Genomic DNA, 13,647 nt, shown 5'->3' on the forward strand with positions numbered 1-13,647 from the left:
TGTCTGCTACAGTAATATCAAAGACTACGCAGCCCATTCCTTCATGCACACATATGCTTTATTGAGAATTCACAGCAAAAGAATGATTAATCACTCACAGAGCAAACCACCTGACAGTAACCCTCACTTCATAGCCTTTAAATAGCACACCAATTTTCATTAATTGCTTCTGATTTAGTTGTCCACTACCCTTTCATGTAAAAAGCCCCAGACGACACTGGAATAAATATGCCACCCAGCTTCCAAATTCAAAGAAACAGTTTATTATTATTGCCCTTATGTGCTGGTTAGAGGCAGAGTGAGTGGTCAGGTTAACCACACAACTGATTTGACCTCTGTATGGCTGGAACCAGAACGATTTAAACAGGTGTCAGAGTCCTATAGAAGACACAGTATTTAAAACCAGTAAACTGAAGTGGCTCATTGCTACCCGACTCCAATCATAAGTCATTTGTTATTAGTTTTATTTTGAATAAAATGTAAATGCCCTGTCCGAACCAAATGCAAATTGAGCCTACTCTTGTTAGAAAGGCAGGGACAGCCAGATAACCACACAGAATAAAATAAAACAAAACAAATTCAAGATAAGTAGGGTCTGTCTATATTGTATTCAAATTCCCACCCCGGGTCGGAAGTGTGAACACTGGTTTACATGCATTTCATCTGAAGCATTGCAGCTGAATACGTCACATCAGAATGGAAGGACTCTGGTAAATTTCCAAAAGTTACACGATTTGGTAACATTTGGTCAACTGATTATCGTTTCTAAAAAAGTGTCCAACAAGAGCAGGACATTGCACCCACTGTGCTCAAGGCTTAAGGAACTGAATACACCATTTAAGCAAAAGTTACAGGTGTCTATGAGCATGGTACTCCTGTTTAATGTCTAATAATTGTATCCTACAGATTCACTGTAGATTGATTTTCCTAATGAAAACCTGCTGCCTACAAGTGTGTGAGGAGAAGGCAACAAAGGTCTGTAACTGACTTCTATCTTAATAATATTTTCTTATATTTTTCTTATTTAATTCAAAACTTATCTTGTAGAACCAACAAACTAATGGAAATAGCATCACTTGAAGACATTTTCACACATGAAGCTCCAGGGTTTTCTGGTTCCAAACAAACTACATATATCATTACAACTGGTTCACATTCAGTCAAGGCCAAGATATCTGGGAATTTACTTTCCATTTTCTAACCATTTGGGAAGGGAAAAAAGATTTAACGCTTGAGTAAATTAAAAAAAAAAAATCTACTGCAGACTTTATGCAGAAAAAATCTTCACCTCAGGATATTTTCCACAGTTGTACGTTCTTATACGTAGCACACATGTGTTGTTGTGTTAAAATGACTTTAGATTTCTTGCAGCTCCTTATGGAGCCACCAGCTTAGAAAACAGTTCTCACACAAAAGCACAAGGTAAGGCAATGTACAGCACTCACAAAAACACAAACACAAAGAAACATTACCCAAGTACTTGAAAAGTCTCTCTAATCCCTCTTAAACTGCCTACAGAGAATGATGCTTGGTATATCAACCGATGTTAGCATAGAAACATTCATTGACAGTCTAGTTTGGTGCAGATCAAACACACTCAAATCAGGTACAATGGAAATTTGTCACACTGTATATTTTACACTTAGCAAACCCAACATCTAACAGCCTTCAAACAGCTGCAGTACCATCAGTCTGTAACAGACCAACCCCACCATTGAACTTTTGGAACAACCCAAAAGGTCCCAAGTCAAACTAAAGGAACAGGTCACTCACAACCTCAAGACACATCCTTGACTTTGTATTTCGCTGGGTATTTTCACAACGTAGCATTATTTCACAGTGAAACAGTCCACCTTCAGGGGTTATAGAAATATCAGACAGACGGTACAGAAAGACTTCAGAGCAGTAAGCAGGAACAGAGGTTCATCAAGCCTGTGACATTTTTAGTATGATGAAGTATTAAGAGAATTAAAAGGCTAATCAAAATTCAAAACCATGCACATAGAGTCAGTGTACAGTTTAGCATCCACCAAATCTGGCACCGGCATTTCAGCAGTTTTTCCCGTCAATTAATTTTCCAAGTGTGTAGACTGCACAGTAGCAGAAATTGTTTTCAAACTGGAGACGATATACATCAGTCCATCTCGGGTTGTTTTACATACACATCTGTGAAATACATTTCTCTATGAAAGGTTTTTTAGAAAACTTACATTTAGCTGATGGCAACATGACAACACTAAATTGATTTTCTTGTGACGGTCTGCTTTTAAATTGATGTCAATGAATGTGACTGAGCTTATGTGGTGGGACTTGTACACTGCTCTCAGCAGAGGTGAGATCCCCTTGCTGTATAATCTGTAGTCTTTAGCTTTGATGCTCTGCTCACGTATGTAAAACGGTGGAGGCGAGGCTGTGTGAAGTAGCTGAGAAGGTGCTGACTGACGTCACGCTAAGTCTGACTCGTGTATTTGCAGGAATCTGAAGGTGAATGCAGAAATATAGGAACTTTTGCATTATTTTAGCTGATTAAAGCTCCCATCACTGAAAGAGAAAGGAAGGACATCATGTGGTGTGGGAAAAAGTCCCTTTACTGTACACATTTAAAAATAATAATCCAATTTAAATCTGGTATGGTTGTTCAATCTTGCAGTCATATCAGACTCCCATACTCTCTGGGAGTTCATATTTGGAGAGCAAACATCACAACCTGTGTCGAAACGACCAAACCTTCATGCAGCTCTCAGGATGAATAGAAACAGGCTGTGAGTCACAACTCGCAGACTAAAAAGCAGCTTTCAGTGTCCAAGCCCAAAGGTGGTCTATCAGGTCAGGAGCATGCTACATCATCAATTTGTATTTGTCCCAGGATCAGACTGTAAATAGCCGTTTGATTTTTATAGGAGTAGAAGCAGACATTTAGGACTACATCTTGTGAAATAAATGTGCTGACTGACTCGTGACGGAATATATTTTACAGTGTAGCCGGGATCGGCTGCAGCCCTCCCACGACCCTGACAAGGATAAGCGGAAGAGGATAGATGGGTGTATATATTACAAGAGACCCTGGACTACAGTTTGATAGACCTGCAGCTCAAGTGTGATCAAGAACAGCAAAGTAAACTATTACACCAAGTGAACTGTGATGTGTTCATATAACATCGGGTAGTTAACCCCATATTACAGTGGAAGTTTATGATATGAAGACATATGGAGTGTATTTGCCCAGTCTCAAATAATACTACTACTATGGTACTATTAGTACTACTACTACTAATAATAATAATAATAATAATAAGGAGGGGGATTACTAAATCTTGATGAGTATTCTAGTGTGCTTGCCTGTAACAAGTTCTTTTCTTAATCTTGTTTTCTCTTCTGATTGTTGTGATAAAGACGATGAACACCAGAGATGTCCCTCTGTGGGTTTTGTTGCAGTGTTCAGTGTTGTGCTCCTCAGTTTGGGGGGTGGGGGGTTGTTTTCCACTGTATGTCCTTGTATGCAAGTTCCTGACAAAAGGAAGACATGTCGGTTCTCCACGCTGCAAGAAAGTATGCTTTCAGAGGAGTGAGTATTCAGAGCCATTGTGCCAGCTGTTGCAGTTTCCAGTCATAGCCAATTTGGCTCCACAGTCCTGCTCTTTTGTCCATGCTGGTAATCGTGACTCCAGTGCAACTTGATGGTAGATGTTTGGTGTCCCATGATGATGAAATCATGCAGGCCTGATTATGTTTCCAGCCCACTCTTGCTAGCTGCTGTGTCACCCTAATCAAACCACCTATGGCCCTGTCTCCGTGTGTTTCACTGCTTGTCATTGTCTGTGTTACCTGGTAGTCTTTTCAGTAAGGCCTCGTGATCTATACCTACACTGGCCACCAGTCCTCCTTCATTTACTGGAGTTCCTCTGTAGTCGATGTTCTCTCCCTTTAGAGTTGTCATTTGGCCCCCTACAATCACAGTGATCACATGATTGAAACGGTCATTGGACAACAATACGTATTTCATTTCTTTTGAAGTATCTGTTTAGGTGTAGTTAAGCCAACATGCAGCCTAAGGTAATAACTGTTACTTTCATTAAGGAGGCTGCATGATTGGTTCAGTTTGCTGTTTGGATTATCCAAAATATTATGGACAGTTATATAAAAATAGAATACTGTATTAAATCTTTTCAAATGAAACTGGAACCAGAAGCTTCTTGACGAGGACTCGTGCTTATTGTGTAGTGATCTCTTTAGCCTCGTCTGAGACGTACCATCTCACAATGCTCTTGTTAATTTCATGAAGTGGGAAAACAGGACAGGCTGAAAAATCTTTGCTACGTTACCCAGTTCGGTCAGTAGTGCAGCACCAGCACAGATGTCCCACTTCTTAATAACGGTGGTGTGGACGTAAACATCTGCCTCCTCTGTAAGGCTTGTCTCACTTGAATGTGTGTCCAGCAGTGACAGAACTTTGTATCCTGAGAAAGACAGAAATATTAAACCATGTTAGCATCCTCATCCGCCATAGCTGAGGTATGACATCTTCTACTGGTGTTTGAAAGCAGGAAAAAAGGAAAAATTTTAAAATTTAAAAACATAAATTAGAAAAAAAAAGCAACAATAAAAACACACTGTGCAGTGTCTTTTCTTAAATTATAGAAACTAACTAACTGACTGCAAAACAAAGTCTTGACATTTAAGTGCAATTAAAGCCTTTGACTTTAAAATATTAAATAAATGTAAAGGACCACTCACCTGCTCCACCTGCTTCTATGATTGTTGTGCTGTTTCCAAAAGCATTCCGAATATAATTTTTAACTTTTCCAGAGTGAGAACGTGATACTATCACTTTCTTAGGGCTGGCGTTGTAGGATGAGCGGCGATTCACATTTGATCCATGACCTACGACTGCCCAGGCTGAAGGAGTGATGAAAAGTACACAGAGAGACGGAAGAAGCTGTAAATGTCTCTTTTTCAGAGAGAAAAAAAAGTCTTTTACATTTAAAAAAATAAAAAATAAAAAAATGTTCTAATAAATGTTTGCAAAAAACCCCAAATACATTTAAAGCAATTTGGCCCAAAGTTACACATGTTTTTTGTATATGTTCAACTTTTCCAAGTGACTGACAAATGCCAATATGCAGGTGTGTGCAGTGTAATAGTGGCGCTCTGAATACAAATAAACACAATAAGTCTTCTGGATTATTTTGCATTAGCAGCTGGTGAATGTTTAGAACATAAAGAGGGAGATCTGTTTTTAGGAGCTGAGACACGAACACAGAGACTTCGAAATGCAGAGCAAGAAGCTTTTTCTTTTTAAACGTGCAATGTATGCACAAAGTGTATCAGGTGTTCGGTGCATCACAGCAAAATAGCCAAACTATTAATGAAGGTGACACCTCGCAGACAGTCAGATAGAGCTGCCTGTGCCTTCTACTGTCAGTCCAAGCAGCCATGAGCCTAGAAACAGAAGTCCTTAAGAAAATCCAGAGGGCTAAGGTTTTTATACCAGCCTATTAAAAAATTCTTTATGGCCAAATTGGGCATTGTAACAGGGAAGTCTACAGAGAATGAGAGACTTTTAGAGCCAGACTCTATTGGCCAAGCTCCAAAGGAAGAGGAACGAATGGTTTCCGGCACTTGACATTTGATTAACTGTGTAGCACCAGAATTTGCTGCTTCTGCACCGGAACACAGCAACTGTGACGCAGTTGTGCTTTACAGTTTACTTATTTACCAAAATGACTTCCCAATAACTTCGAAAAAGAAAACACCCCTGAAAACTCACCAAGTGATGGACTTGGCCAATCACCCAAGAAGCTGACTTCGCTCAACAATTATATTATTGGACTGGATGTGTAACATTAAAATGTGGAGCCTTGTTTAATGTGAAAGCTGCTGAAGCACTTAACCTTACCAGTGAAGCCAGCAAATGGCTGGTGTACAACTCCAATCACAGGTTTACCATCTACAGCCACACACACCATGGTGGTGACATATTTCACCAGATTCTCTGTGGACAGATGAGCAAAGAGGCAGAATGAGGATAAGACAGAAACAGATAAAAAGTCATCTTAATCTAGAATAAAATGCATGAATCACAACAATAATTTATGCTGTTGTTAAAACCCAAAGGGTCCCGTGGCAGTTTAAATGTTTAAGCTTGATATACAAGCGTTTGAAAATGACTCTCTCTGGCTTTACTTTTTCCACAGAAATGTTCCTTAACAACACAGTTATGGATCCCAGCACAATACAAGTATCACTTTCATATTACATTTGCATGGCGCTGAAAGCCTTTCCGCAGCCTCGCATGCTACTTCTTAAGAAATCAACATGCTTCCGTTTAGAAGAACACGTCACTGTGGCCGGTGGAAACGTTGGACGTCGGCGACTGATTGTCAGTCACCTAAATCAACGAATCGTCTCTAAACACACTTCTGCTTTAATTACCGCCCACTGCACGCTTTTCAAGCGTACAGCAACCAGCATACTAATTTTAAACTAAAGTAGGTCATGTGCACAGCCTGTCATCACCCACAGAGACTCAGTATGCGCATACATAAGGACACGTTCACAGAGTCAGTCTCACACATACACATCAGCACCCAGCGTGTTCCTCCATCTGGGAGGCTGCCGACGAAACAGGCCAACATTTAAACTGTTACCCAGGTACATCGTGAGAAAGAATGCTGATGACTTGATATATTTTACAAATAAATTATTATTCAACTTTAATCTTATTTTAATATAAATTATTCATTTATATTAAAACGAGAATACAGCAGAGTTTCTCCTGCTCTTTATTAATAAAGAGATCAATCGTTGTCATATAACACTGTTTTATATGACAATACTGACTGTAAAAACATTTTATCATGATATATTTTTCTTTATTTAACAAATAATGAGCTTTAGAATAAACCAAAACATCTCAGTTGTGCAATTCTGAGCAGATTCTGATGTCCAATGGCCAATGTGTCGAGGAAACAAACAGATCTTTACTGAACTTGTGTAACTGGATTTCTTTTAATCAATTTCCAACAAATGATTTTATACAGTATTGTGCAAAAGACTTGAGCAATCCCTTATTTGTCTTATGTTCTCTTGTCCACACCATGCCAAAATACACCACGTTTCCATCTAACAGCACTTTCAGAAATACTATTTAATGCCTATGAAAATATATTTATTATTTTTGCAGATTTAATTCAAGAAATGGGAATTAATTACATGTTTTCGAGACAGGGTTACTGCACCGAGCGCTCCAATTACCATGGACTACTGTTGCCTTCACCCTCCACATCTTCTCGAGCCCTTCTCTCAGTATTTCTCGAGCGTCTCGCGTTCCTTCTTCCTGATGTTGCTGTCATTAAGTATTGCTACATCTATCACTATCTATCACTACAGCTGTCTTCCTCTGCTTGTCCACCACTACTATGTCCGGTTGGTTAGCCAATCTGTATCTGGAAGTCCCACAGGACCTTAGCTCGGTCATGCTCAACCACCCTAGAGTGTGCGTCCCATTTTGAATAGAATAAACAGACACACACAAATCCTCTATAGTCTATTGTATCTTTTGTTTTGTTTTGAAAATGGTAGATTTGACATCATCGAACATAAAATAAAAAAAACCTCACTGAGAGCACACAAGCTGCCACACTATTAGTTGAATATACCATTCTCCTGTGGATGAGGCTGGCTGAGCATCAGTGATATGCACACCTGTATATTCCTGTGTCGCGTCTAGGGGATCGATCCACACAGTAATGCTCTCGACTGGAATGTCACTGCTCCCCTTAAACTTTTCGGTTATTGCACCTGGAATGTTCTGGCTCCATTGTATTGAATTATCCTCCATGTTGTCGTGTTCTTCACTGTTCACCTAAAAACAAACACACAGAGAGGGAGATTAGTCCCAGGCTACGTCCACACGTACCCAGGTATTTTTGATTTTTCTATGCCTTTCCACCTTTCGTCCACACGTAAACTGCGTTTTTGGTCACTGAAAACTGAGATTTTTAAAAACTCCGGCCAGGGTGGATATTTTTGAAAACTCAGTTTTTGCATTTACGTGTGGACGAGAAAAACGGAGAAAACGCAGCGTCAAAGGTGTGCGCCTTTTTTGACGTCACACTGTGCGCCACATTATTGTTTCGGTGAAATGAATTTCTACAATACTGTTACTGTTAATTGTCTCTACAGTGTTTAAATGCTTACATATACACACACAGTTACTGTCCCTCCACACATACGACTCGGTTCTGCTTCTATGCGCCAGCTTTGTTTACTTTTTCCCACCAAGGCTTCTAGACTTTTTGCACGGTTAGGAATATATCGCCACCTGTTGCTTTGGCATGTTCCTAGCAGCGTTTTTCTTCTTTTCTGCCTTTACGTGTGGACGGGATTATTTTTGAAAACAAAAACAGAAAATCTCCGTTTTCAAAAATACCCGTGTACGTGTGGACGTAGCCCCAGTTTGTGATTTAACTCCCAGATTTGTGGAGTCGCTTATAAATGAGAGCCCTCACCTGCCAACAAATACAAGGCAAGATAATTTGTGTTTTCCCAGGAGATTTCAAGGCAGCATGCAGAAGTAAAGAAATCTGGGCTCACCGTAACTTCAGGGAATGTGTTCTTCAGTAGGTAAAACATCTTTCTGTGAGACTGCAGGTCGCCCATAGTAAATGGATCGTTAGCTCCTTCCTTTGTTTTGCCCTTTGATTTCTCCTGCAGGACATTTTCTTCACGCACCTGCTTTACCTAGAGAGATTTACAAAACAAAACAAAGCTCACAATTTCACCAGCTAATGATGGCTGTGTGTGGCTTACTTTTCTCTATAAATTCATTCATTATCCAGTTTATTCTACACTTTGCAGATGGTTTGCTTGATATCTGTGAAGGAGTCGTTTAGAAAGGTTTTTTTCTTTTGAAACAAAAACATCAATATTTAACTACAATCAAAAACTTCAGCTAGTTGTACGCATAAAGTGTGTGGTTTAGTTTGGATGGGAAGAGATCACTTAGACCAGCCCAGTCCAGACCTGGATATACTCCTTCACATTACCGGCTAAAACTTGCCTGCTTTTGTGTTCCATCAGTGGGTACAAAAACAACCACAACATTTTCTGACACAAATTTGTCAGTGGCAAGAAATTTTATTTTCAGTCATATGGGGCCTAAGTAAAATTGAACTCTTACCTCTTTGCCACCTAGTTCTGCTGCCTCCACTGAGACAGCTAACAGGTCCCTCAAATCCACTGTTCTTCTCTGCCTGCATGGATAAATGGACAAAACAAGGATCGTTAGCTTCCCAATGAAACCGCTTCAACTTTTCCTCACAGCTAACCTGCTGAAACTGTATGAGCCTTATCGGGTTTTATATGATGCTAGAATTTCAAACTCAATAATATTTAGTAGTACTTTTGATACTATGGGGAAAGTTTTGAGCTCATCTTGAAGTAGTAGCAGTAATGACAAGTAAGTCATTTCTTGACAAAGTAAACTTGTTAATTTTTTTAATCAAATTTTCCCAGTTACACGTTAGTTTTACTCAGCTACGTATTTAGGATCAAGTTTGGAGGTTTTAATCATTTCATTACGGATCATGACAGTAAATTATATTTTAGAACCTACTGATAAACAAAGGGTACAGCAAACAATACAATACCTAACACATCCAAATAATTTAATTATTATAAAAGAGCAGCACTATAAAATATTAAAAATGAACTTTGGATAAAGTGAGCTTATGCTAAAATAAAAACAACTGAAAAAAATAAGTTGACACTGCTCTGCCTCAGTCGCAGCTCTTCAGGCCTCAAACAGTCTGATTTGACTGCTCTGTTCTGGATTTCACTCTTTAGTCCTCCACACAGCCATGTGTCGGCTCTGCCACAGCTCAATATGCAAACCATTCAGCCTGCAATATTTATTGATCTTTTATCCAACTACAGTCTGGTAGCCACTACCTTAATGACAATGATTAATGTTGCTATCGGGTGATCGCTAATAAAAATTCACACGCACACCAGCCAGGTTGACATTTCTACTAACTATTTAATAATTCAATGTTGTTGAAATGGGAGCTTGAATGACCTCTGACATTTCACTCATTTTCAGTCCAGTATTTGAACCTGATCATTGTGAGATAAATATATTTCTTTCCTTCTTAAACCACTTAACACTAACATATAAATCATTCACACATAAAAAAGGCATCCAGCTCAAGCGTTCTGCCTACACATGAAAGACAACTTAGCACAGAGCCAATTTTAAATTCTATTTAAGCACTTTATAAGCAGCTATAATAAATCTCAACAGTTTACTCCAATTTCTTTAGTTGAAGTTACAAAAATACCCAAGATAACAGATAACTTTTAGCTGGAAACCTGGAATATCTCTGCATGGTACGAAGTGCATCCTTAGCAAAATAATGTTGAGGAATCTAAACAAGTAGAGGACAAAAGAAAAAGTGAGAGGCCTAAAAAATAAAGATAAGCAGTATCTTAAACTCTTTCATTTTTCAGCATGAAAAAGATCCCAAAGACTCTGCAAACGTAGTAAAAGAGTACCCGGATAGAAAAATGGACAATGGAACATCATCAATCATGGATTGGCATTAGAGCTTAGAGCTGGGATTTAAACATTATTGACTCAGGGTGGGATGATTTTGACAAGAGAACGGAACAAAACGCAGCAAACATCCAAAGAAGAACTTTGAATGTCCTTCGACTACTTAAAGAAATTATAGGAAAGATTACCTAAGAGAGTTCAGCATTTCAAACTTTTTGAAATTACACAAACATGTTTTTGTTGTATGCTTGCATGTTTCAATAAATTGTTGCAGCTATTTAACATTTTTTAGTAAGAAATGAAGGCTGGATCAAGACTTTTGCACAGTACTGAATGTTATTCTTCATTTGCTGGCTGGTCTTGTCAATAAAGAACTAGAAAAGGGATGACATAGCTTCATCTTAGCCTTGTGGTTATAGGTGTGGGTATTTAGCCAAAGATTTGGAGATTTTAAAATGGGCTGAGGCAGTGTTTAGTTCCGAGCAGTGTCACAGAACTACATCGAGGCTAGTCCTAGACATTTTTTAAGCAAAACATACCAGTGCTATCACAGTATTCACAAAACCCACACTGATTACAACCCTCTTAACTAAAGCCAGTTCTCTCCCTCAATTATTTTTTTTCCTAAACTACACAGAGTCGTTTAGAAAAACATATTCATATTCATTCTGCAGGACAACGAACCCAACTGCACAGGCAAAATCATTCAGAGTCAAGTTCAGAACAAAGAGCCCTGCCACATGTTGCATGTGTCTCACAAAGCCCTGCATCATAGTCTCATAGCCTTGAGAAGAACTAAATCCATTGAGACTGTGGCAAGTTATTTCCTTAAATTACTGAAAAATAAAGACAATTATACTTTAATTTTACTGCCTGAAACTGTCAAGTGTTACATGTAAATGTAAGAGTGATATGAGCCTGTGTTTCAAATTACCTGGTGACAGTGAGGTACCAACTGCTATCTGTTCTCAGAGTGCATGTTAGTGAGCTCTCCCTGTATGCTGCCAACGGGGAAGTCCAGCCAGATTAACCTGTCACATATGTGCACCTTCTTCATTCTGACCAGATTTCAGCTCAACCATGAAGATTAACATCAGAGTTTGAGTTACAATTACATCAATTCATCTGAGATCATCTGCCAGAAGGTGTTAATAGGTTCCTTTCTAAGAAACCTTACAGGTAGTTTCTTTGTAAGGGAACGGTACATAAAACCACTGACACTTGCAGACGCCATGTATGATGTATTGTGTACAGTGCAGACATGTGACGGGTTAATCTGGTTGGACTGCCCCGCTGGCAGCATACCAGGAGCGGACTAACATCCGCTCCTGAGTACAGATAGTATAAAGCAGGGGTCCCCAATCCCAGTCCGCGAGGGCCGGTGTCCCTGCAGGTTTTAGATCTCACCCTGGGTCAACACACCTGAATCACATGATCAGTTCATTACCAGGCCTCTGGAGAACTTCAAGACATGTTGAGAAGGTCATTTATCCATTTAAATCAGCCGTGATGGATCAAGGACACATCTAAAACCTGCAGGGACACCGGCCCTCGTGGACTGGGATTGGGCACCCCTGGTATAAAGTGTATGCTGCAGTTGTAGGGCTCACTAGCAGCAGATCCCATAAAAATGTGCGAATAAGAACGTCAGGGAGAGAATTTACTGAACTTTGGCGAAATTACGAACACGCATCAGCTGTGTCAGCTGACAAGAAAATAAATGCATTTTAGAGACATGTACATGAGAATAAAACCACAGACAGACACTCTACGAGCAGTGACAAGTTTTGTCACGTTTTACCACTTACTGTGTTGAGAGGGGAGTCTGGGACCTGAAGGCAGCCAGGCGGCTGGAGATGACCCCGGAATACAGGTGGTAGATGACACCGACTCCAAGGAGACAGAACACCGCCACACCGAGCGGTGACAACCGGATACCCATCGGAGCCATGGCTACACGGAGAGTCTTTTCGGGTTTTTTAGCCGGAAAATGATTACTCAAATCCAAAATAAAAGCACACAAGTGCTTAAAGGAGCGACAGAGAAGCTAGCTGACGTGGCTGTCCCCCGCCGCCAGTCACGAAAACCTAGATCCGCGTTGCCTCACAACTGCCAGCTAATCTTCTGATAAACACGTCGACTGTGCTAAAACAAAGCTGCGAAACAAGCTGTCAAATAACCCAACACACTGGCTATTTTTTAGCAGCTGACTAGCCGTTTAGCATCGTCCGACATGTCTGAGAGAATTCACCCAAAAACGAGGCCACCGCTCCCGTTTAGAACGACATGCCGATTCTCGGACAGTTACCCCGCTCCTGGTTCTCGCTGTTAACTAACTGAAACGAGCCAAGTGTTCACTGGCGTAAAAGGCACAGCGGAACAAACACACCTCTGTTCACTCATTTTCCCTATGCACCTACAGATGTCACGACTGCTCACTTCCCTTCCGGGTTATTGCTGCTTTCGTCACTGCTGTCACTGCTGCTTCTACGTCTTGACATTTTAAAAAAAAGCCGTTTAACTTCCAGATAGCACTTATTTTTATCACTACGAAAATTCTTCCATTTAGAAAAAATACATTAGGATGATTAAAAAAAAACTTACTATAGCCAATAAATATTAGATAAGCTTTGGAAACCGATCTTCACCTAACAAAAAATCATATTTTGTCACAAAAATGTTCATGATTTATGAAAATTATTAGTTTTTAATATTTTTTTTAATAAAATTGGGTTTTTTTTTTAATCCTAATGCTATCCTAATTTGACTTCTTATACATATTAGCCAGTTATAAATGCATAATATTGACTTTGCAAGCATATAGCTTGTAGGCTTGCAAAGTCTCTAATAAGTGACTTCCTTATTTCTTTTTTCTTTTTCTTTTCTTTTAGGAGAAACTGGTTCCCTTTCTAGTTAAAGGTGATTGACATGCACTAAAAACAATATCTTCAGTAGACAAATTCCCAAGTTTTATGTAACACTACACATACTGTGCACTGACAATGACGGATGCGCCTACAGTATGTGCAAACCTCCCGTTTATTTTAATAAACGAATGAAAAAATAAACATGTTTATTATTTATCTATACTC

General features: G+C 39.5%; 1 protein-coding gene across 1 annotated transcript; it reads right to left on the reverse strand.

Annotated features, from left to right (window-relative positions):
- Positions 1–36: 36 nt before the first annotated feature.
- bpnt2 (3'(2'), 5'-bisphosphate nucleotidase 2) lies at positions 37–12,999 on the reverse strand. The gene is made up of 8 exons (XM_087850683.1): positions 12,364–12,999; positions 9,182–9,254; positions 8,596–8,742; positions 7,705–7,864; positions 5,897–5,992; positions 4,735–4,896; positions 4,323–4,457; positions 37–3,945 (listed from the first exon to the last, which is right to left on the reverse strand). Exons 1-8 carry the CDS (start codon positions 12,504–12,506, stop codon positions 3,800–3,802), a joined length of 1,062 nt encoding a protein of 353 aa, XP_087706809.1. The 5' UTR covers positions 12,507–12,999; the 3' UTR covers positions 37–3,799.
- Between the last annotated feature and the right edge of the window lie 648 nt (positions 13,000–13,647).

Source organism: Neolamprologus brichardi, chromosome 14 (assembly GCF_056152115.1).
Source record: "Neolamprologus brichardi isolate AB-2024 chromosome 14, ASM5615211v1, whole genome shotgun sequence".
Taxonomy (NCBI): Eukaryota; Metazoa; Chordata; class Actinopteri; order Cichliformes; family Cichlidae; genus Neolamprologus; species Neolamprologus brichardi.

Bases quoted from the DNA above. Each gene is read 5' to 3' on its own strand.
- bpnt2 (XM_087850683.1), bottom strand. From the start codon at position 12,506: ATGGCTCCGATGGGTATCCGGTTGTCACCGCTCGGTGTGGCGGTGTTC. The intron at 5,993-7,704 runs GTGTGCATATCA...ATCTGTCCACAG, and splicing joins CGCGACACAGGAATATACAG to AGAATCTGGTGAAATATGTC. The intron at 3,946-4,322 runs GTAACGTAGCAA...CTGTGATTGTAG, and splicing joins TGCACTACTGACCGAACTGG to GGGGCCAAATGACAACTCTA.